Genomic DNA, 25969 nt, shown 5'->3' on the forward strand with positions numbered 1-25969 from the left:
AGGGCAGGGGAAAGCAAGTCACAAAGTTCCATGAAAGTGCCCTTACGTATGCGAAAGTTTCGCAGCCACTGGGAATCGTCCCACACCTGCAGCACGATGCGGTCCCACCAGTCTGTGCTTGTTTCCCGGGCCCAGAATCGGCGTTCCACGGCATCAACCTGCCCCAGGAACACCATGATTTCCACATTGCTGGGGCCTGTGCCTTGTGAGAGGTCTAGGTCCATGTCCATTTCCTCATCACTCTCGTCGACGCGCTGCAATCGCCTCCTCCTCCTCCTCGCCTGGTCCTGGTTTTGCTTTGGCATGTCCTGGCTCTGCATATACTCCAGGACAATGCGCGTGGTGTTCACAGTGCTCATAATTGCCGCGGTGATCTGAGCGGGCTCCATGATCCCAGTGCTAGCTATGGCGTCTGGTCTGAAAAAAGGCACGAAAGTAGTATCTGATGGACCAGGGGAGGGAGGGAGGGAGGGAGGGAGGGGCGAGTGACGACATGGCATACAGGTACAGGGAATTAAAATCAAGAAAGGTGGCTTTGCATCAGGGAGAAACACAAACAACTGTCACACAGAATGCCCCCCCCCCCCAAAGATTGAACTCAAAAGCCAGGGTTTAACAGGAGGGAGGGAGGGGGGAAGCAAATGAATACAGAATAAATCTATTTTTTACATCTTAAGACGACGGTGCAGCATGACTGATAGCCCTTGGCATTTTCTGGGTGCTTGGCAGCAAATACTGGGCGCTTGGCAGTAAGCCTTCAGGTCTATTGCACGATCTGATACCCACTGCAATATGACAATGATGGATACCAATCGTAATATGCTATCTACTGCCCAAAAGGCAAGGGGTTGCTGCTGTGTAGCAATCTAGCCCCACATCTGCCAGCCCCATGTCTGCCAGCACCCAGATCGCCATCGGCCTCTTCTGGGTGCTTAGCAGACAATACTGGGCACTTGGCAGAAAATAGCATACTACAACTCTGCTAACGTGCAATGATCCAACAGGGCGCGTGGCAGAAAATAGCATACTACTACTGATAACCATCATTGTCTGCCCGGGTGCCCATGATTGACAGCCACTGCAGTACAACAACAACGGTTACCAGTCATAATAAACCATCTTCTACCAAAAGGCAAGGGGCTGGTGCAATGCAGCCCTACGGCTGCCAGCCCCACAGCTGCCCGCACCCAGATCGCCAATGAAGGCTACCAGTCATGCTGCACCATCTACCGCCAAAAGGCAGTTAGCTGCTGCTGCTGTGTAGCAATGCAGTCCCACGTCTGCCGGCACCTAGATGACATATGGTGACGGTGAGCTGAGCTGAGTGGGCTCCATGCTTGCCGTGGTATGTTGTCTGCACAGGTAACCCAGGTAAAAAGGCGCGAATCTATTGTCTGCCGTTGCTGTGACGTAGGGGGGGGGACCTGACGACATGTACCCAGAACCCCCCGCGGCACTGTTTTGCATCATCCGGGCATTGGGATCTCAACCCATAATTCCAATGGGCGGCGGAGACTGCGGGAACTGTGGGATAGCTACCCATAGTGCAATGCGCCGGAAGTCGACGCTAGCCTCGGTACTGTGGATGCGGTCCGCCGAACTAATGCACTTAGAGCATTTTATGTGGGAACACACACAATCGGCTGTATACAACCGATTTCTATAAAACCGGCTTCTATTAATTCGATCTAATTTCGTAGTGTAGACATACCCTTACATAGGTGCCTATTACCCCCCACCCTCTGTCCTGATTTGCTTGCTATCTGGTCACCCTACCCACGGGTGCTGGGGGAAGGTGGCCCAAGTGCTTGGGGGGGACTGGGGTGGGTGACGGCACATGGACCGGGACCCCCGCTGGTGCTGGGGGAGGTATGGGCAGCGGTGCGTGGCCCGGGACCCCCGCTGGTGCTGGGAGAGAATGGGGGGTGTTGGCGGGGCCAGCAGGCTCCCGACCTGACTCCGCGCCTCCCTCCCTCCCCCAGCAGCAACAGAATTTGTGTTTGGGAGGGGGCAGTGGGTTGGGGCATGGGATGGGGTGAGGAGGGCTCTGCGCATTGCTTATCTGGGGGGTTCCCTGAAAGCGGCGACATCCCCCTTGCTCAGCTGCTAGGTGGAGGCATGGTGGTCAGGTAGCTCTGCGGGCTGCCTCCACCCAGAGCATTGGCTTCGCTTTGGGAACCATGGCCAATAGAAGCTGCGGCAGTGGTGCCTGCAGGCAGAAGCAGCACACAGAGCTGCCTGGCCACGCCTCCACCTGGGAGCTAAGCGAGGGGGATGTCGCCGCTTCCGAGGAGCCCCCCCAGGTAAGCACCACCCAGAGCCCGCCTCACCCCATCCCATGCCCCAACCCCCTCCCACACCCAAACTCTGCTGCTGGTGGTGGCCTGAAACTGACCCAGCAGCGGCCGGTGCGCCTTGTGCAGGGACTGCCTGTGCTGCCCCTGAGCCAGGCGCATTGGCCGCTGCAGAAGTCATGGAGGTCACGGAAAGTCACAGAATCCATGACTTCTGTGACAAACTCACAGCCTTACTATTAGTTTATCTCACAATTCCCTCCCTTTATTTATTGTCCTTTTTTCCAGTGTTAAAGACTATCTAATTTGGATGGCAAACACCCCTGGAGCAGGGGAATTTTATTTCTCTATTAAGTACCCTAATTTCTGGAAAGAAACCCAGAATATAATTCAACTGTGGATACTGTAACTTTTGTAAACACTTAGATATTCTTGTGAGGAGTTGGGTAACTAGAGAGAGAGAGAGAGAGAGAGAAAGAGGATAGTTATCTAGAACTGTATTTATTATATTACACAAAACTACATTAAACTACTGTAATGTTATTAAGGTTGCACAGTTAAGCACTCAAACGTTAGAAAATGGCAGAATTATAGTTGCCTATGAAACCTTAATTCAACCCCTTATGCATATGAATGATACACTCTTTAATTATATGATCACATGATATTTCTGCACAGGATCTATGCCTCACTCAGTGCACAGGCTACAGCTTTTCAAAGAAAGGGTCACACTTAGTTAACATGGGAAAGATAATATATTTTCCCTAGTCTCATTCTCAGACACAGCTGAACTGTTTTGGCTTAAAATCTTCCCCAAAAATTCAGCCTGAGGCAGACACTTGGCATGCAAAATTTCAGTCCAAACTGTTGAAGTTCAGCAAAGTTATAAGCAACTGAAAACAAGGTCTTATGAGGTACATCTACAATGCAAGTGAAGGTGTGACTGTAGTGCAGGTAGGCAAACCCTTGCTAGTTTTAATCTAGGCAGCAAGGGTAACAACAGCAGTGTAGATGTGTCAGCAGGGCTAGCGACCAGAGTACAAGTGCTCCTGACACTGGCAGGGAAGGGTCAGGCAACCTAAATAACAGGCTGTTCCAGAAGCCCTCTCCATTTAGCAGTGCTAATGTGATCAGAAAAATCAACAGGGGACAGTGAAAGAATGTATGGGATGGTTATTGCCAGGCTGGCCGGCTGGGCCAAAGTCCTGCCTTGCCCTGCATGTTACCCCTTTGCTCCAGACATTGCCTGTGCGGGAGCCCACGGGTCATTAACCCTTGTGCACTGTCCTGAACGCAAGCCATGCTCAGTGCAGCAAACTCCTGCACCCAGGGCCGGTGCAAGGATATTTTGCACCCTAGGCGAAACTTCCACCTTGCGCCCCCCCTCTGATGTCCAGCCCCCACCTTCCTATGGCCAAGTTCCCCCCAGGGGCCCAGATGTTCACAAAGTGCAGGGGCCATAGGGGGGGCCTGCAAAGAGGGGGATCGTATGGGGGCTCTTGCAGGGGGTGAAGGTGGCAGAGAGGGGGGTGCATGGGATTGTTGCAGGGGGTGGAGGTGGCCAAGAGGTGGAGGGGGCGGGGGTGTAGTGGCAGGGAAAAGATTGCACAGAGGCAAAAGGGGCTCGTTGCAGGGGGTGCAGTGGCAGGGAGGGAGTGGCACAAGGGAGAAGTGGGCAGGAGGGGGTTGTTGCAAGGGGCTGGCAGGCGGGGGGGGGGTGTCTGTGCCCGGGGTTGTTGAAAGGGGTGAAGGTTGCACGGAGGGGTTTGCACAAGGGAGGAGTGGGCAGAAGGGAGATGGCAGGTGGGAGGGGGTCCCCGAGGTTGATGCAGGAGTGAAGGTGACCGTGGCTGGCGGGGTGGGGGGGAATTCCTGGATGGAGGTTGCCCAGAGGCAAAAGTGGCAGGACAGGGTGGGTTGTTGGGGCGGGGGTGCACAGGGAAGAAGGTAGCTGGTCAGTAGGTGTTGGAGGGGGTGGCGCTGGCTGGGGGAGGGGTGCCCGACTCGGAGGAGAGCTCCGGGGGCGGCAGGGAGCCCGACTCAGCCCGCGGCGCGGGGAAGAAGGCACAGCTGCTAGCGCTGGACCCTCCCCTTCCCTGCTCTGCCACCGGCTGCTCCCCTGGGGGGAGGGACTGGCCGCGCCGCGGACAGCCCCTCTGGAGCCGGGAGGCGGGGAGCAGCGGCAGCCTTGTGTTCCACTGTTTAAAAAAAATGTTTGGGGCACGGATTTTTGGCGCCCCCAACCACTTGGCGCCCTAGGCGGCCGCCTAGTGGTTGCACTGGCCCTGCCTGCATCATTTCTGGGCCCGCTCTGCCACCCGCTCTCACTACAGGGGGTAAGATGACAAGATGTCCCAATCTTATAGAGCCAGTCCCGCTATTCGGGGCCTTTTCTTATTTATATAAGAGTCTATCCCCTGTCCTGATTTTTCACATTCGCTATCTGGTCACCCTAGCAGGGGGGCGGGCAGTGTCTGGGCTGACCCCCGCTGGGAGCTGCCAAGTCAGTGGCCCGCACTAGCAGTGAGGAGGAGTGGGGGAGCCTAGGCAGCACCTCCCCACAACCGCCCTGATTGGCCGCCTCGGCCGCCGGCTGACTGGGGTGATGAGCCGAGAGTTTGGGTTTCCAGCGGCAGACAGCGGTGAGCTCAGCGCGGACCCGCCCCGCATGCGGAGTGGGGCATGCTCTGAGCGGCACAGGGGCCCGGCTGGATGGGAGACATAACGGTCCCGGGCCGGGCTGTGTAGCTTTGCTCGGGGGGGCTAGAGGGGAAGGGCGCGATGGGGCGCAACCAATCCCCAGCCCCGCCATTCACTCCTCCCCCAGCCCCACTACCCCCGCCTCCTCTGGATCGGACCTCGCCACCCCAGCTGCTCCTCGGGATCGTGCTTCACTTGTCCCCACGCCCGTGCTTTGCCCGTCAGCAGGCGAGTCTCTGCCCTTCGCTCCCAGGGCTCCCCTGCCAGTCAGTCTCGCCCCCTTCTCCCCGCCCCGTCTCTTCCTGTCCCTGTGGGGCTCCCGAGTCCCGAACGTTCCATTATCCCTGGATTGGTCCTGGCGATCATGACGTCATAGCGCCCCCCTTTCCAGACAGCTTCTCATTTGTCCCCAGCACCATTGTTACGTCACAATCAGCCCACGATTTACTCAGGGGACCGCACTTCCCCCTCTTCCCCCCGCCTTCCTCCGCGCGGCGCCCGGCCCTTCCCTTCCCTCCCCGCCTCGCCTCTGCAGCGTGACAGCGCCGGCCGGCAGCCGCTACCTCGCCGCCTCCCTCCTCCAGCACCAGCTGCCGCCGCCCGAAGCTGCTCGCGGAGTGAGGAGAAGGTAAAGTCCTGCCGGGCAAACTTCCCCAGAGCCTCCGGGCCGGGTCCCTGCTGCCCCTCCAGGGGGAACGGCAACTTGTGCTGCCCGGCCCGCGCCTGGGGAGCGGCGGCGCCCGTGGGGGGGGGGGGTGGTGAGCTGGGCCCCCGCAGCAGCCTGTGGGCGCAGCGGTTGGTGGTTGGGCTGGGAGCCGCTGACAGACGGTGCGGGCAGGGGGAAGCGGCGGCGGCCGGGTGGTGGAGGAAGCCTGGTGCTGTTTCCAGGCAGCGTTCATGCAACCGCGCGGCTGCACGCAATAAATAAATAAATAACTAGAAATCAGAACCTGAAAGGGCGCGCGGTGCATCCGCCGGCGGGGCCGTGCTGCGTCCAGGCCCGGCGAGCTGGAGCGTACTGCCAGGAGCTAGCGCTGGCTCCCGTGCCTGGGGAAGAGGGCTGGGGAGTAGCTGGAGCTTTTTCGACGGCCGGGAGAGTCGCAACAAGTGGTGCCTCTGGTGTCCTGCTGCTGCTTGGGGATTTTCCACCCCGGTGCGCGTAGCCAGGAACCGCTCCTGCACCGAGAGCCACTTCGGACTCATCCCCAGCGCCCTGCTCCCGCTGGCTGAGGGGATCGCGACCATTTCCTAGTTCCGGAGGGCAGCCGTGGTCTTGGGGCTGGGAGCCAGGAGTTGTGGCTTTTCAGCTGACTGGCTGCGTGGCCTCTAGTTAGCCACAGAGCCTCCGTGTGTCTTGGTTTAAATCCCCGCTGTAGCACGGTGGCTAGAATCCGCACCTCATTCCCATCGGTGTGAGATTAATAATGAGCGCTTGCAAAGCATGCTGAGATCCTCAAATGGACGGAGATGTGAAAGTGCAAAGCGGTGCATCATGCTGGTGGATAAACTGAACATCAGAGGGGAAATTTCCCGGATTGACTATTACTGGGGATTTATTATTGATCTACAATATATTGCCATATGAATGGAAAATGTGCTGGTTTGGTAATGTCTGAAGGTTCTTTCATTTTATGGAATGTAATTAAGTGAAAGCAAATGGGGGGGGGAGGGTGGAAGGGAGCATAGACTTTCACTTCAAGCTTTTTCTTGATTACAACCACTCAAGAGTGTGATGCAATTTCTCATTACCATGACTACTGCATCCTCTTTAACTTCAGCAGCAGCTGACTTCCTCCTTTTGCTTGCTTGACACCTAAGTAGAGAAAGAGGGAATATAGAATGGAAAGCAGGGAAGAATTGTTCCCAGAAGTCGAGGTGTTCATCATAAGGGAATTGTAATCGTTTGTAAAATATCCCCAAAGGTGCCCCTGAAAGAGTTAAACTGCTCCTGAGGGAGGGCTAAATCCTATTATGGTGTAAGAAGATTTCTGCTGCATTTCCCCCTCATGTGATATAATACTAATCCATAATGTATTTGGATGGGAAGAAACAAATTCCAGATTGAACATGTTCCGTGAATAAGAACAACACACAGATTTTGATCTTAAGGAAGCACCACTGTGCATTAGTATCAAATGAGCTAGGGTTTCAGTAGAGCTGACTGGATATGAACAGTATTTTGGCAATCTAGATTTAGAGCTGGTGGAGAATGTTTTGATTAAGTGTTTTTCTGCCACAAAATTCTAGTTATTCAAAACTGAAACTTTCTGTGGAAATAAATCCATTTCTATGAGAATTTCATTGGGAAGGTTTCTTCAGTCTAGAATGGAATTTTTGGTCAAAACAAGAGAGACACATCAGATAAACTCAATAGTTAGGGCACTCACCTGAGATATGGGAATCAGGCAGAACAGGGACTTACTAAATATTCTTTAGGCCAGACAGCAAATCAGGCAGAGCAGAAGTTTGAACTTGAGTCTCCCACATCCTAGGTGACTGTCCTGACCACTGGCTATTCTGTGTATGGGTATGTAAGAGAGAGATCTTGTTTTTTCATGGAAAAAATTCAAACGGTCTTTATTTCGTTCTGTATTAGAATTAAAACAATTTCTGAAACCTGAATTTTTTTTGCAAACAGGAAATCTCATTTTCTGGCCAGCCCTAAACTACCTACACTTAAAAAATGGAACAATGCATATGAATTTAAGGGGAAATTTCTGAGTGAGTGTGGGGGGGCAAGCCATTATATTCCATTTATGCAGAGCCATAGAGGTGTGCAATCCTTTTAAAAATGTGAGAAGACTAGGTATCTGTCCTGAATAATTTATTAATCCTTGTGTTACTTAACTAATTTAGATTTTAATCAGGTGAAAGAGCAGACAGGATGGTCTCGATGACTGAAAGGCATTGGTGTTGAGGCATTTTTTTTAAATATAGACATAATGCCTAAGCTATTGTACAAGGTATTTCAGTGTCAGCAAAACTACACATTAAAGCTTTGTGGAAGCCAACTGACAGTTCTACATCTTCTCTACTTAAATCCCTCCACCTCCTTCCCTAAACACATTAGTCTTCAAAGCCCCTAATCTGACTCTTAAGTACGCCCTCCCAGCCTACGTCTATGTTCAGATTCTTGAGAGGTTCCATATTGTAGCCAGCATCCTTTCAACTGTAACTTTGTTGTTGTCAAAAGACCCAAGACATATCCTCTCCAGAGGTGAGCATGTTGGCTGCACAGCGCTCTCCGCCCAGGGAGCAAGAGACTAGCATAAAGGGCCTAACCAGTTGTGGGAGTGCATAATACAACCATTATGCCTCCCCGTGTCCTAACTGACATCTGTTGGTGGGGGGGAAGAGTCAGATGCCTGTCTCTGATCAGCAAAGCATTGATGGCTGCTGGTAAAAGTGCAATGCAAGAGGCTCAACAGGGGTATTATTGATTGGGGGATGGGGGGGAACTAATGCTACTGTAGATAAGGTGCTGGTCTACAGAGTAGGAAGCCACTGAAAATGAATCTGTGCTACCTGAAGCACAGTTATGCAGCTGAAGCTAAAAGAAGGTAGGTGTAGTGGTGTGAGGAAATTAGTACTTGTGTTACAGTAACTTTCAACAAGGCTTTGTTTGAGTAGTATTTTCCACAAAACCTCCCACCATCACATTATCACTCGTGGCAGCCACTGTTGGAGTATTAGTGTATTCAGGCCGTTGGCAACTGCTAACATTTTAATCATTTGGTTTACACTAATGCTCTTGGTGGACTTGGCCTGGTGGTGGTTTATGGCTGTATAATTTAAATGTAGATTCAGGTAAATTTATTTAAGAGTAGGTTAGATAAATGTCTATCAGGGATAGTCTAGACAGTATTTGGTCCTGCCATGAGGGCAGGGGACTGGACTCGATGATCTCTCGAGGTCCCTTCCAGCCCTAGAATCTGTGAATCTATGAAATGCTATACTGTATTGGTGTTGAGTTGCTAGTGTAAACAGGAGGCAAGTATTCAGATTTTCAGGATGGGGGGTAGGAGTGGGTAAAACATCTGAGCTTTGTCTATACTAGTACTTATACCATTGTCCTGCCTCATTGGGTCTTATGTACACTGGTAAACTTTCTGGCTGCAAGATACCACTGGTGTAGCTTTGCCAATGGTAGTAGTGATGGAAGCTGTAATAGAGACAGGAATCACGTGCTTACCACTGTCATCTAAATCTGTTCAGCAACTATGCCTGGAGTTCTGTAACATGGATGCTAATTTTTCTAGGGTGGACTAGACAAGGTTGGCGTAAGGAGAGATCAACATCTTTTGATGGGGAATTGGGATAGTTGCCAAATGAGGACTTGTACCCGTCCCATGTGATGGGAACTGCACCTGTGCTAATGGGATGCAGGCCAGCTACAAATGTCTATCAGTATTTTTCTGAAGACTTTTGATGCCATTAAATTACATGAGTTGGTCTAGAGGAAATAACTTTTCACCTTTGTTGCATGCCGGAGCCTGATAAAAGGACATTGTACTTAAATTACCAAGCTTACATTTTAAGAATGTTTTTAAAGGTGAAGACTTCATTACTGGATAACAAGACTCACAGGTCAAGTAAACTGAAGGAGAAGCCAAAGTTTGCTTATATAACTGAATTCCTTGAAGGGTACATATTGCTTAACAAAAACACACTGGAAAAACTCCAGGGGTGTCTCTAAGTGCCTGTTATGCTTAATGTCTTTATTGAAAATGAGTTAATACACTTGCACATTGACACGCAGAAGATTTGTAACTGCAAAAGAGGATAGTAGCAAAAATAACTGACATGAGTTCTGTTGTGTAAGATTAGGAAGAGACTGACAAAATGGACCTTTTGTTCTATTATATAGTGCATGCTGTGTTTTAAAACTGTTACATGTATGACACTTGTATATTGTATTTTATATGTCTCATCTACTGATGTATCAAGTATCTCGCCTGTTACATTGTTTCACTGTTAATACATTGGTGTGGAGAAGTGTAAACAAGGTCAGAGGAATTCTCATATCACATACTTGGTCCCTGTTAACACAAGGGTTAGAATCAAGCATTCAAATAGGAATTTTCCCTTCTCTATCCACTTCTTTTCCTCTCTGACCATTTAATGTCATCTAGATGAGGAATTAAATAGAGATGAAGTGATTAATTGAGTTGAAATATGCAATTATGTCAATTAAGAAATATCTAATTTGATAAGAATCCCAGATGATGGGGCTCCAGACCAGAATATCTTGAAGTGGGTAATCTTTTGCACCTCAGTACTTATGGTTGTTTGGAAATGAGTTGAAGACTCATGATTTTAAAACTGAGAAGTAGCTTTTTTAAAGATTTCAAACCTATTTCATGTGCTTGCTGAGGTTCCTAAAGTAAGCATCTTTTTTAAAGTAATGGGAGTTACAATGTTTAGGCCTGGGAAGTTTAAAGTAGCTGGGCTGTGTTCTAAATCGACTGTTGGGGGAAATGTTTTGTTGTAAATTATATTCAGGTGATAATTGGGAACCTTCCAACACTGGACAGCCCTTCTTTCTGTGCCTTTGCCACTTTGCTGTCCCAACCTTTGTGGCCATACATGGCTCACTTCTGCTTCAGCAAGGCTTGAAAAAATTACCCAACACCTGTGCCCAAAGTCTACTTACCAGATTGAAATGCATCAGTGCCCTATGCCACTCTCCCCTCGCCCCATTTCCCAGTGGTCAGGTATCACAACAGTCCTTGGTCTATTGCTAGCTGAACTGTGAGTTCCCAATTAATGTCCCCTCCCCTGCACAAACTATCTAAATCAACGTGTGTGTGTGTGTGTGTGTGTGTGTGTGTGTGTGTGAGAGAGAGAGTGTTTCAGGGGGATGAAAAATGAATACTATGATGCCTGTAAATAAATTAACTAATGCTGTACCTGCCACACCCTCTTTCCCCCCCCCCCCCCCCCAATGAAATTAATGCTGGGCAACCCTCTTGCACTGTAAATACATTCATTGCCCCTAAATATAGTTCTCTGTTGGGGTGATGGGGGGCTGAGGTTTCCCTCCTCCTGGACTGGACCCCAGCCCATGCAGAAACAGGGAGAGGTGCGTTGAGGACTGGAAAGGCCCTGGCCAGCCTGAAAAGGAGCGATAGCCCTCTGCCTGTCTCCCTGACAGAAGGCTCTTGTATGGGTGACCACCTTATCAAGCAGAGTGCCCTTCCATGGGTGGGGGGTGGATTTTGAGGGATTCTGGTGAAGTGGTATACTACCACTGTCCCAGCTAACATCTGTTGGGGTAATGGAATCCCCTACGCTTACAGAGAATCTCTCCCATCCCAGAAGAGGTAGTGTTGGGACCCCTTCATGCGTATAGAGCTTTCATGGGGCTCCTAGTGTTTCTAGTTCCACATGGTGGTGGCTATTCCTCCACTACCCTAACAGGTGGCAGTTGGGCCCCCTAGTCTCCTATAGCATTGGTGGTGGTGCTGGCATTGTTTCTCTGCAGATGTACAAAGGTGCTCCATGTTTAATTCCACACTGCCTTTGTAGATGGAACACCTGTCTTAAGCTGGTTCGCACGGCTACCATGCTCCATCAAAGTTCCACTTCATGATGCCTGCAAGAAATTGGCAAACTAGGCACCTATATACTTTTGATATCTCTCATGCTATGTGCATTAGTAGCATAGTGACACTGAGTAACAAGGTAATCTTACTGATATTGCCTTTGTACTTCCCCTCTCAACCCTTCTACACTGCTTGTGTTGCCTCCCTTCATTGTTATGTTTGAAATTAGTTTGTGAGCTCTTTGGGGTAGTGCTCCTATTTTCCTTTCAGTATTGTGAAATACTTAGTGTTCTGTGGAGAACAGTGAAATATTAATGTAGGGGAATATCATGAAATTGATCATACTTAGCACTTTTCATCCATAGTTCTCAAAATACTTCACATGGTGAGTAAGCATCTGTGAGAGATTGACAATATCCTGAACAAACTCTATGGAATTAAGATAAACGTTATTGAATTAAGTTAACCTTATTGAATTAAGGTTAATACCTTTGGTGTACATTGTATTCAGATGCATTTGTGTATGTGTTATTGAGTAATTGTATAACTTCCATGATAATGTTATACCAATAGAATAAAAACCAGCAGGATCTTATTAAGAGGGATAAGGCAAAGATGCCACATTTATTGTAAATATAATGATAAAGCAAAAGATAAAAGTAAACAACATTGACTACTTATTCCTATCACTACTTATTTCTCTCTCTCTCTCTCTCTCTCACACACACATTCATTCATTCATTCATTCATTCATTCATTCATTCATTCATTCACACAATCATTCATTCAAGTTCTGTATTGGTGTTATAGTTACCAGCCTAGATGTTGCTCATGCCAAGTTACTGGCCAGGTATCTTGGTCGTGAGGATGGAGTCGAGTCCGTGTCAGGTGCACCTGATGCTCCTGGAGGCTGGCAGCAGAACCAGAGACTCAAAGTCCTCAATCTTTAGAGTCCATTCTTATAGGAATTAATTCCTATGTTAGTCTATGGGAGCTGTTTCATCCTGCTGTTGCTGACTCAATCAGCAGATGGCACATTCCTGGTGGCTCCACACTGTCCAAAGTTTGTGTTTCTCATCCTTCCAGGTGATGGGGTGGATCCCAGTTTACCCTCAGGGGGTTGTCTGGTGGTCCTACTTGACACATTCTTCGGCCGACGGATACTCCCTTTCTAGGCTGGCACCTCCCTAACCATTCATGTACATCAAGCATTCATCAACGTACATTCCATATCTTAGCCATATTTTAATTTACTGTCTCCACCACTTTCGGGGTGTGTGCTAATTCATTTGAGACTCCTGGCCCTTTAATCACAGAGGGTGGGGGTCTGTTCCTAGGAGCTGTTGCTGTTACAATAAAGTGAAAGTCACTTAACGGCTTATAGCGTTTGTTTACATTGTATCAATTACTTCAGGAACAAAGTTAATTAACTTGTTTGTAAGTTTTACATAGTAATAAAGTATCTTTCACAGGACAGATATAATCAATGGTTTCTACAGACAGTAGCTTACAAGTTTTAACAGAAGACCCAAGTAATTTTTGTACTTGGTGAAACTGTTGTTTTAAAGTGTGGGGGACAAATTATGCGGGGGTCACTGTCACTTGGGGGAATCACTGTTAGTACCTTCTTTAATATCCCTACAAGAAGGGTAAATAGAACAGCAGGGGCGAGCAAGCAAACTCACTCAGGTTGTGAAATCTCCAGAGAAGCCATCCCCATGGAAAAGGTTTGCATATAGTAATTGTCTCTGGAAAATCCAATTTTAAACAGACAAAGAAAGGGGTTTTTGGATAAATAGCCTGGCTTTAAACTGGGTCAGGGCCTCCTTCCTGATCAGGACCTCTGGTGCACAGAGGTCCCCAATCCTTTGGGAAGGACTGGAAGAACTTTGCCTACTGAGGTCCGATAAGACTTTGATTGTTCTGCGTTAAATGGTGATGAACTTTTAACCACAAAGAATCCCCCTTGGGTGGGGGTTTGAAGGACTCCTCCTACCAGAATCCATGTTAGGGCTGAGGTTAACTCTAGTAAGCTTATTAGCATGCGTGTTGTTTCTTTTATTGTTTTTGGTGTTTTATCTGTAATGCTTTTTACCTTAATAATAAAATAGGCTCGCATAGACAGAACTGTGTGGTACTTATAGCTGTAGCTATTATACCTGTTAAGTGCCTCTGAAGGAGGAAGCAAGCAGGTGCCTTTGGCAACTGGTCTGTGCTGGGAATAATACAGTGAAGGCAAAGAATTGTATAGCTTGGACATACCCAGTCAGAAGGGAGAGAGATGCAGGTCCTCACACAGAAAGCCAATGGCTGGGGAGCCAGTGGGTGCCCTTGCTGGACCTGTGAGGGGAAACGCACGTACAGTTGTCCTGAACTGTGACCGCATTGTCTCCATTTTACATGATGATGACCATTGTAAAATATATAATTTATAGCATGTGATAAATTCCCCTGTTTGCTTTGAGCTTCTCAACTAGCTTGTTGTTGAAAACCTACAAAATCCCTTTACCCTGCAGGTTCTTGCAAACTTTATCATGTAGAATCCAGCATTTTAGCTCCGGAAATAATTGCCATAATAAAATAACAGTAGTCAATGCCTATATTTAAAGAATAACCAATTAGTTATGTTTTCAAAATTTAAAATTGTTTTTGTATTCAAATCATCTCGATGAGAGTACTTAAAAATGGTTCAACTAAATACTGGACTACTTCAGGAATATGATTAGTGGAATGACTTATCCAAGAGGAAGGGAAGGGAGCTGTCTAGATTACCTTCTCTAAGGTTCACTAGCATTGATCAGTGTAAACGAGAGATTTCCGTGTTTTTAAATGCACCTAAGATTGTTGTTAAAACTTTGTAGCAGCTCCCCATGTTTTGATTCTTACAATGAAAATAAACACTTCCTTGAAATCTATTTTAAAGATAAATTGAATAGGCCTTGTGACCTACAGATTTACATAAGTAGAATCTCTCTCTGTTTAATTAGTGAAATTAATTCTCCTAAATACATTCCCTTGGTTTCTCTGATTGTGTGTAAAATAGGAGATCAAGAACAGACTACTTCAAAGTAAATGAGTTCTGAAAGCTTCTCCAGTGTACTTTGGTGTATATTAGAGAATTTATTTGTATTTTCTTAAGATGGTTAACTTGTATTAAACACAAAGTTCCAAGGCATTTAGAGAAAAAAACAGTGGTGTAACCATCTCCCTTACCAGTCCTCCAAGCTTAGCAGTTATAGTTATCTAGAATTGCTAACTCCAGTTAAAATTGAATCAGACTGTTTCTCTTGAGCTCAGTATGGCAAGTTAAAACAACAGTCAGTCAGTCCGGGCACTGCATCCACTCCACTGCATCTCGGGATTGTGTATGCTTTTTACTAAAACAGAACTTTTACCTCAGTGGCTATGCTTCATTAATGGTAGCTACTTCAATGACACATCACATTTCTAGTTGGTAGGAATACAAACCTCTTGCATGGACCTTTAGTTTAAATTACTAAACCAAAAACCTGTCCAACAGATGGGGATATTGTTTATGTTGGTTTCATTTGTCAGGTTACAGTAAAGCTTGCAGTAAATGAAGCTGGCTTGTTGTTTTTATGTAATATCAAACTATAGATCAGGGGTCTTAAATTTTTCCTCCCATGATCTAAAATCCAGCCACATCCTTGTACCCTTTGTGCCACTTTTGCAATGATTTAAATGAGATGCTAATTCTGTTGTTACCTCAAAGGATCTCCGCTCCCCTCCCTTCTGTTCACTACCTTGAGGAGAAAAGTAGCACTCTTCTTCTCTCTGTGGTTGGAAGAATAACTCCTCTTGCTCTCTACCCACAAGGTTAGAACTCCTGTTGTAGAATTAAGGTGATGAACTTCAGCTCAAATGATGTTCTGGCTGTTGAGGAATATATGGCATGGGGGACTTCTTTTGTTAGTGTCGCAGTTCTTATGGATGTTGCTGATGGTGATGCTTTGAAGGGTTTAACCCAAACTGGCATGTACTGAGATGAGGAAGTAAACATTTAATTTCATATAACTTACAGTATTACTTGGATTTATGCCATTCATTTCAGTAAAATATTGATGAGATAAGTGGCTTTTCTTTGCTTCCACTTTAAATGTTATGTTACATTTCGTATTACTTTTTATATTATATTTAAAGTGTTACAAGTGAATCTTTAAGTAGCAGATGTTTACCATGAAAGTCTAATTGTGTATTTTTTTTCTTGAACCACAGGCTTATAACGTTTGTTCTTTCCTGACCACAAATGCTGCTTGCTGGCACCAGCTCTGAATTGTTTGTCTCAGACTAGGGCAGCAGATCTGTCCATCAGTCCATACTTGTACAATGGCTTTTTAGTTTCTGCTAAGCTTTACATTTGTCATGTGAGGAGCACAGTTCATTGCATCCATCAGTTCCTGATTATAGGAAAGGCAGGTCTGTTTGTTACAGTGATCAGAATTTACTGCCCAGAAAATATATATTTTTGATGTGAACAGGAAACTAACACTGACCAACAAGCCTAGCAACTTTAGGTTTGTGTCCACCATTTTCCTTCTTCGTCACTCTTTCATCACTTTTCTGCCTATAAAAATGTCTAGCCATACACTTATTTACATGATCTGCTCTAGTGGCTTTGACAGTGTCTTTCATGTTCATTATTTTAGTGATAATTCTGATTAATTTTCTCACTTTCCCTTATTCTTTAAAGCCTGTCTACACAGCAACTGTAACCAAGTTTCATAATCCATTCATGACATCATAATTTGAATCAGCTACAACAAACAAGGCTGAGCTGTCCCCACACAGCTTCTCTTTTCACAACAGTCACATTTGTGCATCCATGCCCACCACACTGCCTACTGATGCCTACACGGGAAATGCACACAGAGAGCAGCACCAGGAACAATGCACTCTGGCACGCCCTACCACACCGAGCTGGGAAGAAGTGTTCCTGGCGAAGCTGGCTATACATGCGTGTCTAGGAAGCTGTATCTATACTGTAGAAAACCAGGATGATCAGGTTATAGGAAGACAAGCATGTTTCAGCCTAAGTCAATGAAAGGATAAAACATTAACTGCTACCTTTACTTCTGGAATATTAACTATACTGTGTAGGCAAAAACAATGTTTAGAGTCAATTGCATCCCTGAGGCTACGCACCGTGTTAAGTTATTGTGAAAAGAGCATTGTCCTGACTTTTGAACCCTTCACCAACTACCTATATAATTCTGAAATCTTCAGAACTGCCTCCTGAGCAAGATAAAGCCTAAATCTTTTAGCCTTTATTTGTGACAAATTCCTGAAACCTATATCTTCATTGCCCTTTGTTTTGTCCTTTCAAGGGCAATAATAATCGTGCTTTGAAACAGAAACCAAAGCAAGAACATGGCACTCTATCTTAGGGCTGACAATGCCTTATAGAACAAACATAGCTTGTGTTAATTTTTTATCCTTCCACTGATTTCTCAGTTTCCCATTACAGGGTGGTTTCAGTGTAGAGGTGTGTGTGAAGAGAAACATTAGCATTTTTTCCAAGGGGTTTTTCTATAACTCTGCCTAAAATCAACTGTCTAGTTGGCTTATGTCTACTCTAATCCATTCACTAGATAATTAATTTATAAATAAAATCATGGAGCAGTTGCAAGACCATAGCTAAAGTTGCACAGCGTAATTTGTTTACGCTAACTCACTTGCTCACTCTGTTGCTGGAAAGAAAGAGACTGGTGGAAGGAATAGAAGGTAGGATTACTCAGGGAAGAGGAAAAGACCACTTCCCTGTTTGACAACTTTTTATTGTTGTTCGCTTTATTTATATATAAATATCATTGGCTGTTGCCAAGACTGTAAGTGAATGGCCAGTTTGAGGTGACTTATGAAGAGGTGTGGATTATGCCTTTTTTTTTTTTTTTTCCCCTTCATCTTTTCCTGGCTGTTCTTTCTTGCTTTTACATCTGCCCGTCCCATCTGGTCTGTGTGTGTCTCTATGTTAAATATTTACTTTTAAAAGCCATTTTCCCAGTTACAGAAAATTCTTTGGGAGTTTTGTCTTGCAAATGAAGATAGTCCAAGGTTGGATTGTATGATGAACTGCAGTAGGGTGCATCTTTGATGTGGGGGCAAGGAAGGGGTCAGGAACGCTCCTTAAAGAAGTACAGATCTTTATCAAGCATCCTCAGCAAGGTTGCACCTAAAATCATTGGGGTGCAGCTTAACATTTTTCTTCCTACAGTTAATTTAAACAAAACTATGGACAATTTTGGTTTTTCCCTTCCCTGTTCTCCCACCAAATTATCAATTCCTTAGTGAACTCCAGAAGGGTGGATTAGCACTGATTGTCTAGAATAACACTACTAATTTTTATGTTTGTTTTATAAATAGCACCTCTGTGTGCAGAGATTAGGTACCATGGTGATAGGCACACTAGACAAACCTTTAATCACTAGAATTTACTTTCTAACTTTATTCCTTAATAAGAGAGATGGTTTGGACCAAAACATTTTTAGCTTTCAAAAAGTGGTAAGCATTAGAATTGCAGTAACAGCAAAGTTTTAAGGGGAAAAAAAAAATCAGGTGCAGCGCTGTATGTGAAGACAAGCCCTATTTTTCCATTGCTACAATAGACATGAATAAAATTTGTATGGATACATAAATGATTGTTGTATATAAGATTAATGATTTAGGTCTGAGCAGAGAGCTATGATGCTTGGTATTATCATGACAATACCTCAGACTCCCTGTCGAATTTGGTCTTCTGTAGATTGCTATTTTTATAGTTTGGCTCAAATCATTGCCATGGATGGCAATTTTCATTTTAAGTGTAATGTATTATGAGACTCAAAGCTAACTCCTCTAAATACAACCCCTTTCCTCCAGGATCTTCACTTTCTGGTTAGTCTGAAAGAGGCAAGAAGCTATCTTCACTGACTCCAACTGAGTGCAAGCAAATAATGTGTTTTAATATGGCTAAATGTAAATGTATACATCCAGCTGCAAAGAATGTAGGCCATACTTGTACAATGTGGGTCTCTACTCTGGAAAGCAGGGACTCTGAAAAAGATTTGAGGGTCCTGGTGGATAATCAGCTGAACGTGAGCCTCTAGTGTGACGCTGTGTGGTTATTTTACCTCTATATTTGGCACTGGTCTGACTGCAGCTGGAGTACTGTGTCCAGTTCTGGTGTCCACAATTCAAGAAGGATGCTGATAAATTGGAGAGGGCTCTGAGAAGAGCCACAAGAATGATTAAAGGGTTAGAAAACATATCTTATAATGCTAGACTCAGAGTTCGTTCTGTTTAGATTAACAAAGGTTAAGGGGTGGCTTTATTGCAGTTTATAAGTACCTAAGTGGGGAACAAATAGTTAATAATGGGCTCATCAATCTAGCAGAGACAGGTGTAACACAATCCAATGACTAGAAATTTAAGCTAGACTAATTCAGTCTGGAAACAAGGTGTAAATTTCTAATGGTGAGAGTAATTAACTATTGGAACAATTTACCAAGGATTGTGGTGGATTCTCCTTCACTGAAGATTGGATGTTTTCTAAAAGATATGTTCTTGGAATTATTTTGCGCAAGTTCTGTGGCCTATGTAATAGAGGAAGTCAGACTAGATGATCATAATGGTCCTTTCTGGCCTGGGAATCCATGAATCTATTTAATCATTTGGCTGAATCCCTGTATTTAAATTTCTATTTTTTTTTCTATATACTTTAACTTTTATCAGTTGTGGTTTTTCTTGGACTGTGGTACACTGTGTTTTAGGTTGTGCCAAAACATTGGAAGCGGCTTTCTTTGAGAAGTCTTTTATAATATATTTGGCCTTTTCACAGCTAATATTCTCCTGTTCCTTAACATTTATTCCTGTCTTGTCAAAAATCTGATTCCTGAGTCAGATCCATCTTTCTTGTGTCCCTGTTTCAGACAGAAGCAAAGTGAAATACCTTTTTAACAAATCAGCAGTTTCCTTAGTCTTCTGAATACTCCACGTTTGGCCTTTTTTTCCTCTTTCAGTTCACCTTCTTAAATATAGTCCCAAAATCAGAACTATTTATAAATTCTACTTGACATTCAGTGGTTTTTTTTTTTGCCATTTTTAACATTTTTGCTTTCACAATTTTACAGTTCTCACCCGATCATCCATATTTTTAAAGATATGTGTATAACATACATCTGTTACACGCTATTAAACAGAAGCTAACGTAAGTAATTCTGCTTTCTAATTATACAGACATCTGGCATTTGTCTAATGTATATTAAACCTCCTTTTTGCTATGGTGTCAGACCTGGTCTTTGCTTAAAACTTAGGTTGATATAGCTATAGGACTCAGGGACAGGGATGCTGGGGGTGTGGCAGTACCCCTTGCCTTGAAGTAGTTTCCATCATATACAGGGTTTATAGTTTTGTTCAATGACTTTCAGCACCCCCACTATAAAAACTATTCCAACGCCACTGCTCAGGGGTGTAAAAAATCTGTATCCCTGAGAGCCATAGCTATGTTGGCCTTATCCCTGGTGTAAACACAACTAGGTCAATGGAAGAATGCTTCGACCTAGCCACCATCACTCAGAGAGGTAGTGGTCTTACAGTGACAGGAAAAACCCCTTACATCGCTGTAGGCCGTGTCTATGTTCCAGGGCTATGACTGCATAGCCATGGTGCCATAACTATGATGCTGTAGTCCCTGCAGCATAGACACAATCTCATTATCTCTTAATGTCAGACTAGTGGGTGTGGAACCTTAGGGCAGGTCTACACTATGGGGCTAAGTCGACCTAAATTACGCAACTCCAGCTACGTGAATAATGTAGCTGGAGTCGACTTACCTTAGGTTGACTTATTGCGGTGTCTACACCACGCTGGGTTGATGGGAGAAACTCTCCCGTTGATTTACCTTATGCTTCTTGTTCTGGTGGAGTACCGGAGTCGACGGGAGAGCAATTGGTGGTTGATTTAGTGGGTCTTTACTAGACTGGCTAAATTGACCTCCGGTGGATCAATCGCTCTGCGTCAGTTCCCCAGGTAAGTACAGACAAGCCCTAAGATCTGTGTAGCAAAGCTTCAGCAGAGGTGTTTTAGCCTGGGTACCTTGTTCTGAAGCATGAAGACTGCTTTTCAGAACACAGAATAGCTATAAGATGAGTTGAGCTCTGTCTTCTGCTTTTTAGATGGCTGGTTAGTCTTTAGTGTCTTCCTTTTTGGAGCAGACTCTTCTATACCAAAGGGCAGTGTTTATCCCATAAATCATTGCATTTTGGGGTAGATGCATTAAAATAGTAAAACTTTGTCTATCCAAACTTTAAAACTTGGGTTTCAGTATAATTGGCTTCTTTGTACAAATATGACACTCTTTTTTTTTTTTTTTGAATGGAAATGATAACTTCGTAGTGCTTTTTGAATATCTGGATTCTTTTGAAATTCTTGTCTGTTTTGTGGTGTTGCATGCTGAAGACAGAAATTATTCACTGTACCAAAGTATTTGTCCCCACATACTGGAAGGAAAGGTAAATTGCTGCATTTCAGCTTGCAGAAACTAAATTTTGGGGAAACTAGAAAATTACCCTTGTGTAGTGCCAGAGGCTTCACCTGTGGACCTCTGTGAATGCCCATCCTGTATCTGAAATCCTATCTTCTAGGGGTCACAGGAGGGCTGCAGCACATTTGCAAGTTCAGGGTTTCCCATAAAGCAGCATTTTTCCAAAGTGTGGGGCATAAAAAACTAGCTGAGGGAGCTTGGAAAATGTTAAAAGCTGACATCTTAATTTATACACCACCTGGCAGGGTTGCAGGGTGTGTATATGACTAGTTGTTTTTTTGAAGGGACTGTTCAGTTTTCAAAAGCTTGGCAAATGTTAAAATGTGGTGACTGTATACTTCATTTTGTACACCCACATTTTCATTGAAAGCCTCCCCCAACAACTTGATCCAAAAATCTATTACTTGCAAATGTAACTTTAAGCTTCTATTAAACTCATGCACCCCTGGAGTGAGATGGGGAGGGAGAGAAATGGAAAACTTAGGTGGAGAATGTAACAAGCTGATAAGTCTTTGGGAAACTCTAGGTAACTTTTAAGCAGAGCAAGTTCCTCAGTGGTCTTTACTACAAATTGTACATTTAAAGTTTCGATATGATTGCACTAAGCATTTCCCCTAGTTGTGTTGAGTTGAGTCAGTTTTTCCAACAAGTTGATTCATGCTGTCTCCTGCCTGCGGAGAAAAGTAACCTGTATGATTACTGCAGAATACAAGAAGTTGCAGTGTTTGATGCATCCTGGAGCAGAGGTCTCTGATGAAACATCTCAAAAGCACAGCCAATGTCTGCATAAGGAGATTTACAGATGAAAATATTTCTGTATTTACTCCACTGTTGGGTGGACAGCTTTCACTGGGGTAACTGACTGAATTCAGAATTTTGACATGGAAAATCCCATGTCAAATCAAACTATTTGTCTGTTTAGTTTAGTTTCCCACTTCTTGCAGAAGCCAATATCATGTGCTTTTGGTAAAGGTGAAGACCCCAATAACTGTAGTCAGTTTTACAGTGGTAAAGGGAGAAAACATACGGGTGAGAATTCCTGGTCCCCACAGGTGATCACCCTACACCTGGTAGTATGAGATCAGGCTATTTTATTATCTTGCATAGCAACAAATGTTGGTGATAAAAGTATTTAGCCCTCCTTAAAAATTCAACCATAGTCCTGGACTCTGAACTTCTGTGGCAGTAAATTTCACAAGTTGCCTACATGCTGCTCCAAGCAGTATTTCTCTTTCTTGGTTCCAAACTTCGACCAATCATTTACATAATATGAGGACACTTGATGAAGAAAACAAAAAAGGAGGAAATGCTCATTCATTTTGGCCTTTATAACTTCGAATGAATTCCACAGTCAAGTCCCTTCTAGCTTTTTTTAACCACTTTACTGGCTTAAACAATCTTAGTTTTTGATAGGTATACCACAACTGGCGTGCACTATCATTGCCCTTCTGCAGATAGGTTTGATTTCTCCTGTACCTTTCTGGAAAAGAGATCATGACAGGGCACATTATTACAGAAGTGTGCTTACCATTTTTCAAAATGGTAAGCAAATTTTTGGCACTTTTTTTTTTTTTTAAAGTTGTTTGTTTTAACTAAACTTCCAGCTCTAGGGTTATGTTTTGAGCAGCATATGGCGATGACATAAAGACGGTTACTGGAGTCCTAATTCCATTTTCTTCTTCCCTTCCCTCTCCCACAATTATTCCATCATGTTTTGTCTGGGGTTGGCTGAGGCATTCCCTCTGCTTTTTTTGACAGCACAAAGGATATATGAGAAAACTTTCCTCCATTGTTCAAGGGTCTATAGTGAACAGTGTCCATTGGCACAATGTCAACATCTTAGACTCAAGCTTAGCAAGCAATGGTGCAGCCCTGATCATATGGTATTAAGTAGCTATTTTACAAGACCACAATGTTGGAATATTAAAGACATTTTTAATTTAGGCTTTCAGAGTGTCCTCCTGTATCCCCAGCTACAAGTGGTCCCTCAAGCATTACCATCTGTGATGCTGTAACTTGCTATATATCCCTCAGTGAACACACTATCAACCTCCTCCCTGCTCTGTCACCCTCAACTTCCTTCCATGCCTCTTCCTATTTGTTTCCCTGCTTTTTATCGGATTACGGTATCTAGTCACCGTATGATCCCTGGATAATCTTTTTAACTAATCCTGTTTATTGGATAGCTATCCTCCGAGTACTCTTGCCAGGCACAGTATTTGACTTGTCCAATAGCAGTGTAATGGCTCTTATTCTCTGACCAAACAGAATGTGCATACTTTAAACTAATAAATCAAAAGCCATGAGCAAGGCAACACCTGAAATCCAAGCTAATTCCTTTAGGTTCTGTTTTGTACTTGAATGTCACTTGCTAAGATTTTTTTTTTTTCTTTCACATTTCTGTTTCAGACTTGGCAAGATGCCATTCAAAAACTGCAACAGCAGTATTTGTGCAGTAATAGAAGGGTATACTGGCAATGAGTGTCCTTTTACAGCTGTTAGAAAGTACATTTCTGCTTTATGATATTCATAGGGTTCAAACTTCTTTTGGCATTGTGTAAGAGTAATCTTCTCCCTCGCCCTGCTTCTCCAATCTTAATTCTTACATCTGAAATCCAGTTCATTAGGCAATCAAAGATGTAGATTTCTTATGGACAAAGGGCAAAATTCTCCTCTTGTATGGCAGTTTTCAGGTCTGCTGTTCTATGTAGATTTCCTGGGAGGCCTAGAACTCACTTTGATGGTAGTGGGAGTTCTGTGCTTGTAGGGAGAGTACAACAGTGGAGCTGGAAACTGCCATGTAGAACAGAGCATACCTTTCAGGTACATGAATTCTCTCAGTACTTTAGGAGTGGCCAGGTGATTGGACCTTTAAACTCTCTTCTCAATAAGTGTTTTCCATGCATACCTGTGGATTTCAGCCATGGAACTAAGTGCCTTGTGGAAGAGGGCTGCTTAGCCTGTGCATTTTTTAGCAAGAATCCCAGTCGATGCAGACTCCAGGACACCCTTCTTCGCTGTACCTCTTGGTAGAGGTTGAAGGTTGAGATGTTTTGCGTGGCAATTCACAAATAATCTGAGATTTAAGTGGTCTACTGTATTTAAAAAAGAGAGAGCAAGAGATTAAACCTGTTTGCAAAACATATCAAGTCTTACACTCAGAAAAAAGCAGAGCTAGATAGGAATGATATACTTTGGCCTGGTATACGCTGGGGGGGGGGGGAGAGGAGGGATGTAAGTTACGCAACTTCAGCTACATGAATAACCTAGTTGAAGTCGACATACTTAGATCTATGTACTGTGGTGTCTTCACTATGGTGAGTCGACTGCTGCTGCTCCCCTATCGACTCTGCCTGTGCCTCTTGCCGAGCTGGAGTACAGGAGTTGACGGGAGAGCGCTCAGGGATCAATTTATTGCGTCTAGACTAGCGTTTTAGCGTCCCTTCTGACCAAGTATGTCAGACTCACGCTGTCTTTTGTCCTCTCTCTTGCCCATCAGTTATTGTCTGTGATCCTTTTGATCTTAAAGGTGTTAGTCTGCCTTAAAATCAGGCATCACCCCATGAAAATACTTACCCATTTTTATTATGGTAGTATCCAGACATTCCCATCAAGAAAAGGGCTCTGTTGTGATAGGGACTGTACAAAGATAGATATGTTCCTACTTTAAAAAACTTACTCTAAGAAGACAATTTACCTAATATCTGCTAGCCTGAAAATTAAGATGAGTGGGGTGAAAAATACCTGCTGGGCCACACCCTCAAGGTCATGCCCTTGGTGTTTAAAGGAATAAACTGTTGCCTGCTGTCTATCTTGCACTGTATTTAATTATAGTACCTGTCAACTTTCTATTATGCATTTAAAGAATGTTAGTTACCATGCTTCTCTTGCACTTGTTTTATCTTCTTTCCTTTCCTGGCTTCTTTCTTTCTTTCTTTCTTTCTCAGTACCCTACCTACTTCTCTCTTCTAATTTATCCTATCAGAACCTTCCACTCTCTCTCAGCCACCAGCTCCCAAACTCTCTCAATCCCTTCCCATCCACTTCCTCATATATAGCACTTTGAAAACTTTATCGTACAACTTTAATTGTTAAACTGCTAAACTAAGATGAGAGGCCCTACTATCTGTGGACAACACCCTGGTGAGAAGTCAACATCCCTGGCACTTGAAGGTTGCTTTTACTTCTCCCAGGGGCTAATCTTTTATAGCCTCTGGCTAGTAAGTATCTAGTAAACTAGTAGGGAGTTGTTCCTGAAGGCAGAAGGGGAACTCTCAGGGATCCCTGAATTCTTCCTTATACACCTCCACCCCGATATAATGTGACCCGATATAACACGAATTCGGATATAACGTGGTAAAGCAGTGCTCCGGGGCGGCGGGGCTGCGCACTCTGGTGGATCAAAGCAAGTTCGATATAACGCGGTTTCACCTATAACGCGGTAAGATTTTTTTGGCTCCCGAGGACAGCATTATATCGAGGTAGAGGGGTAGTATTTTCTGGGCTGGTCTATACTTAGCCGCTAGTTCGGCGGCTGGAAATCGAACTTCCTGGTTCGATTTATCGCGTCTGGTCTGGACGCGATAAATCGAACCAGGAAGTGCTCTCCGTCGACTGCGGTACTCCAGCTCAACGAGAGGAGTACCGCGGAGTCGACGGGGAGCCTGCCTGCCGCGTGTGGACCGCGTCTGAACCGCGGTAAGTTCGAAGTAAGGTATGTCGAATTCAGCTACGTTATTCACGTAGCTGAATTTGCGTACCTTACTTCGACTTGGGGGGTAAGTGTAGACCAAGCCTCTAAATAGATCTGCAGTGATTTCTAACCTTCTCCTTTTTTAGTGAGAGAGTATCCCTTAGACTGGAATAGGGTACATCTTTCTAGTGAAGAGACT

General features: G+C 44.7%; 1 protein-coding gene across 2 annotated transcripts in view; it reads left to right on the top strand.

Moving 5' to 3' along the window:
* Nucleotides 1–5478: 5478 nt before the first annotated feature.
* The window catches only part of ELOVL5 (ELOVL fatty acid elongase 5), a 57711-nt gene continuing 37220 nt past the window's right edge, over nt 5479–25969 (top strand). The window contains exon 1 of one of the 2 annotated variants that reach the window (XM_024221224.2): nt 5479–5622. Coding sequence is in view for 1 of the 2 variants with exons in the window: in XM_024221167.2 (XP_024076935.1) it covers nt 6587–6599 (13 nt within the window). In the remaining variant the exon portion in view is untranslated. Of the gene's footprint in view, nt 5623–6467; nt 6600–25969 lie in introns of those variants that run through there. The other variant, XM_024221167.2, reaches the window with a different exon arrangement.

The sequence above is a fragment of the Terrapene carolina genome, unplaced genomic scaffold (assembly GCF_002925995.2).
Source record: "Terrapene carolina triunguis isolate 2854851 unplaced genomic scaffold, T_m_triunguis-2.0 Scaffold42, whole genome shotgun sequence".
Lineage (NCBI taxonomy): Eukaryota > Metazoa > Chordata > Testudines > Emydidae > Terrapene > Terrapene triunguis.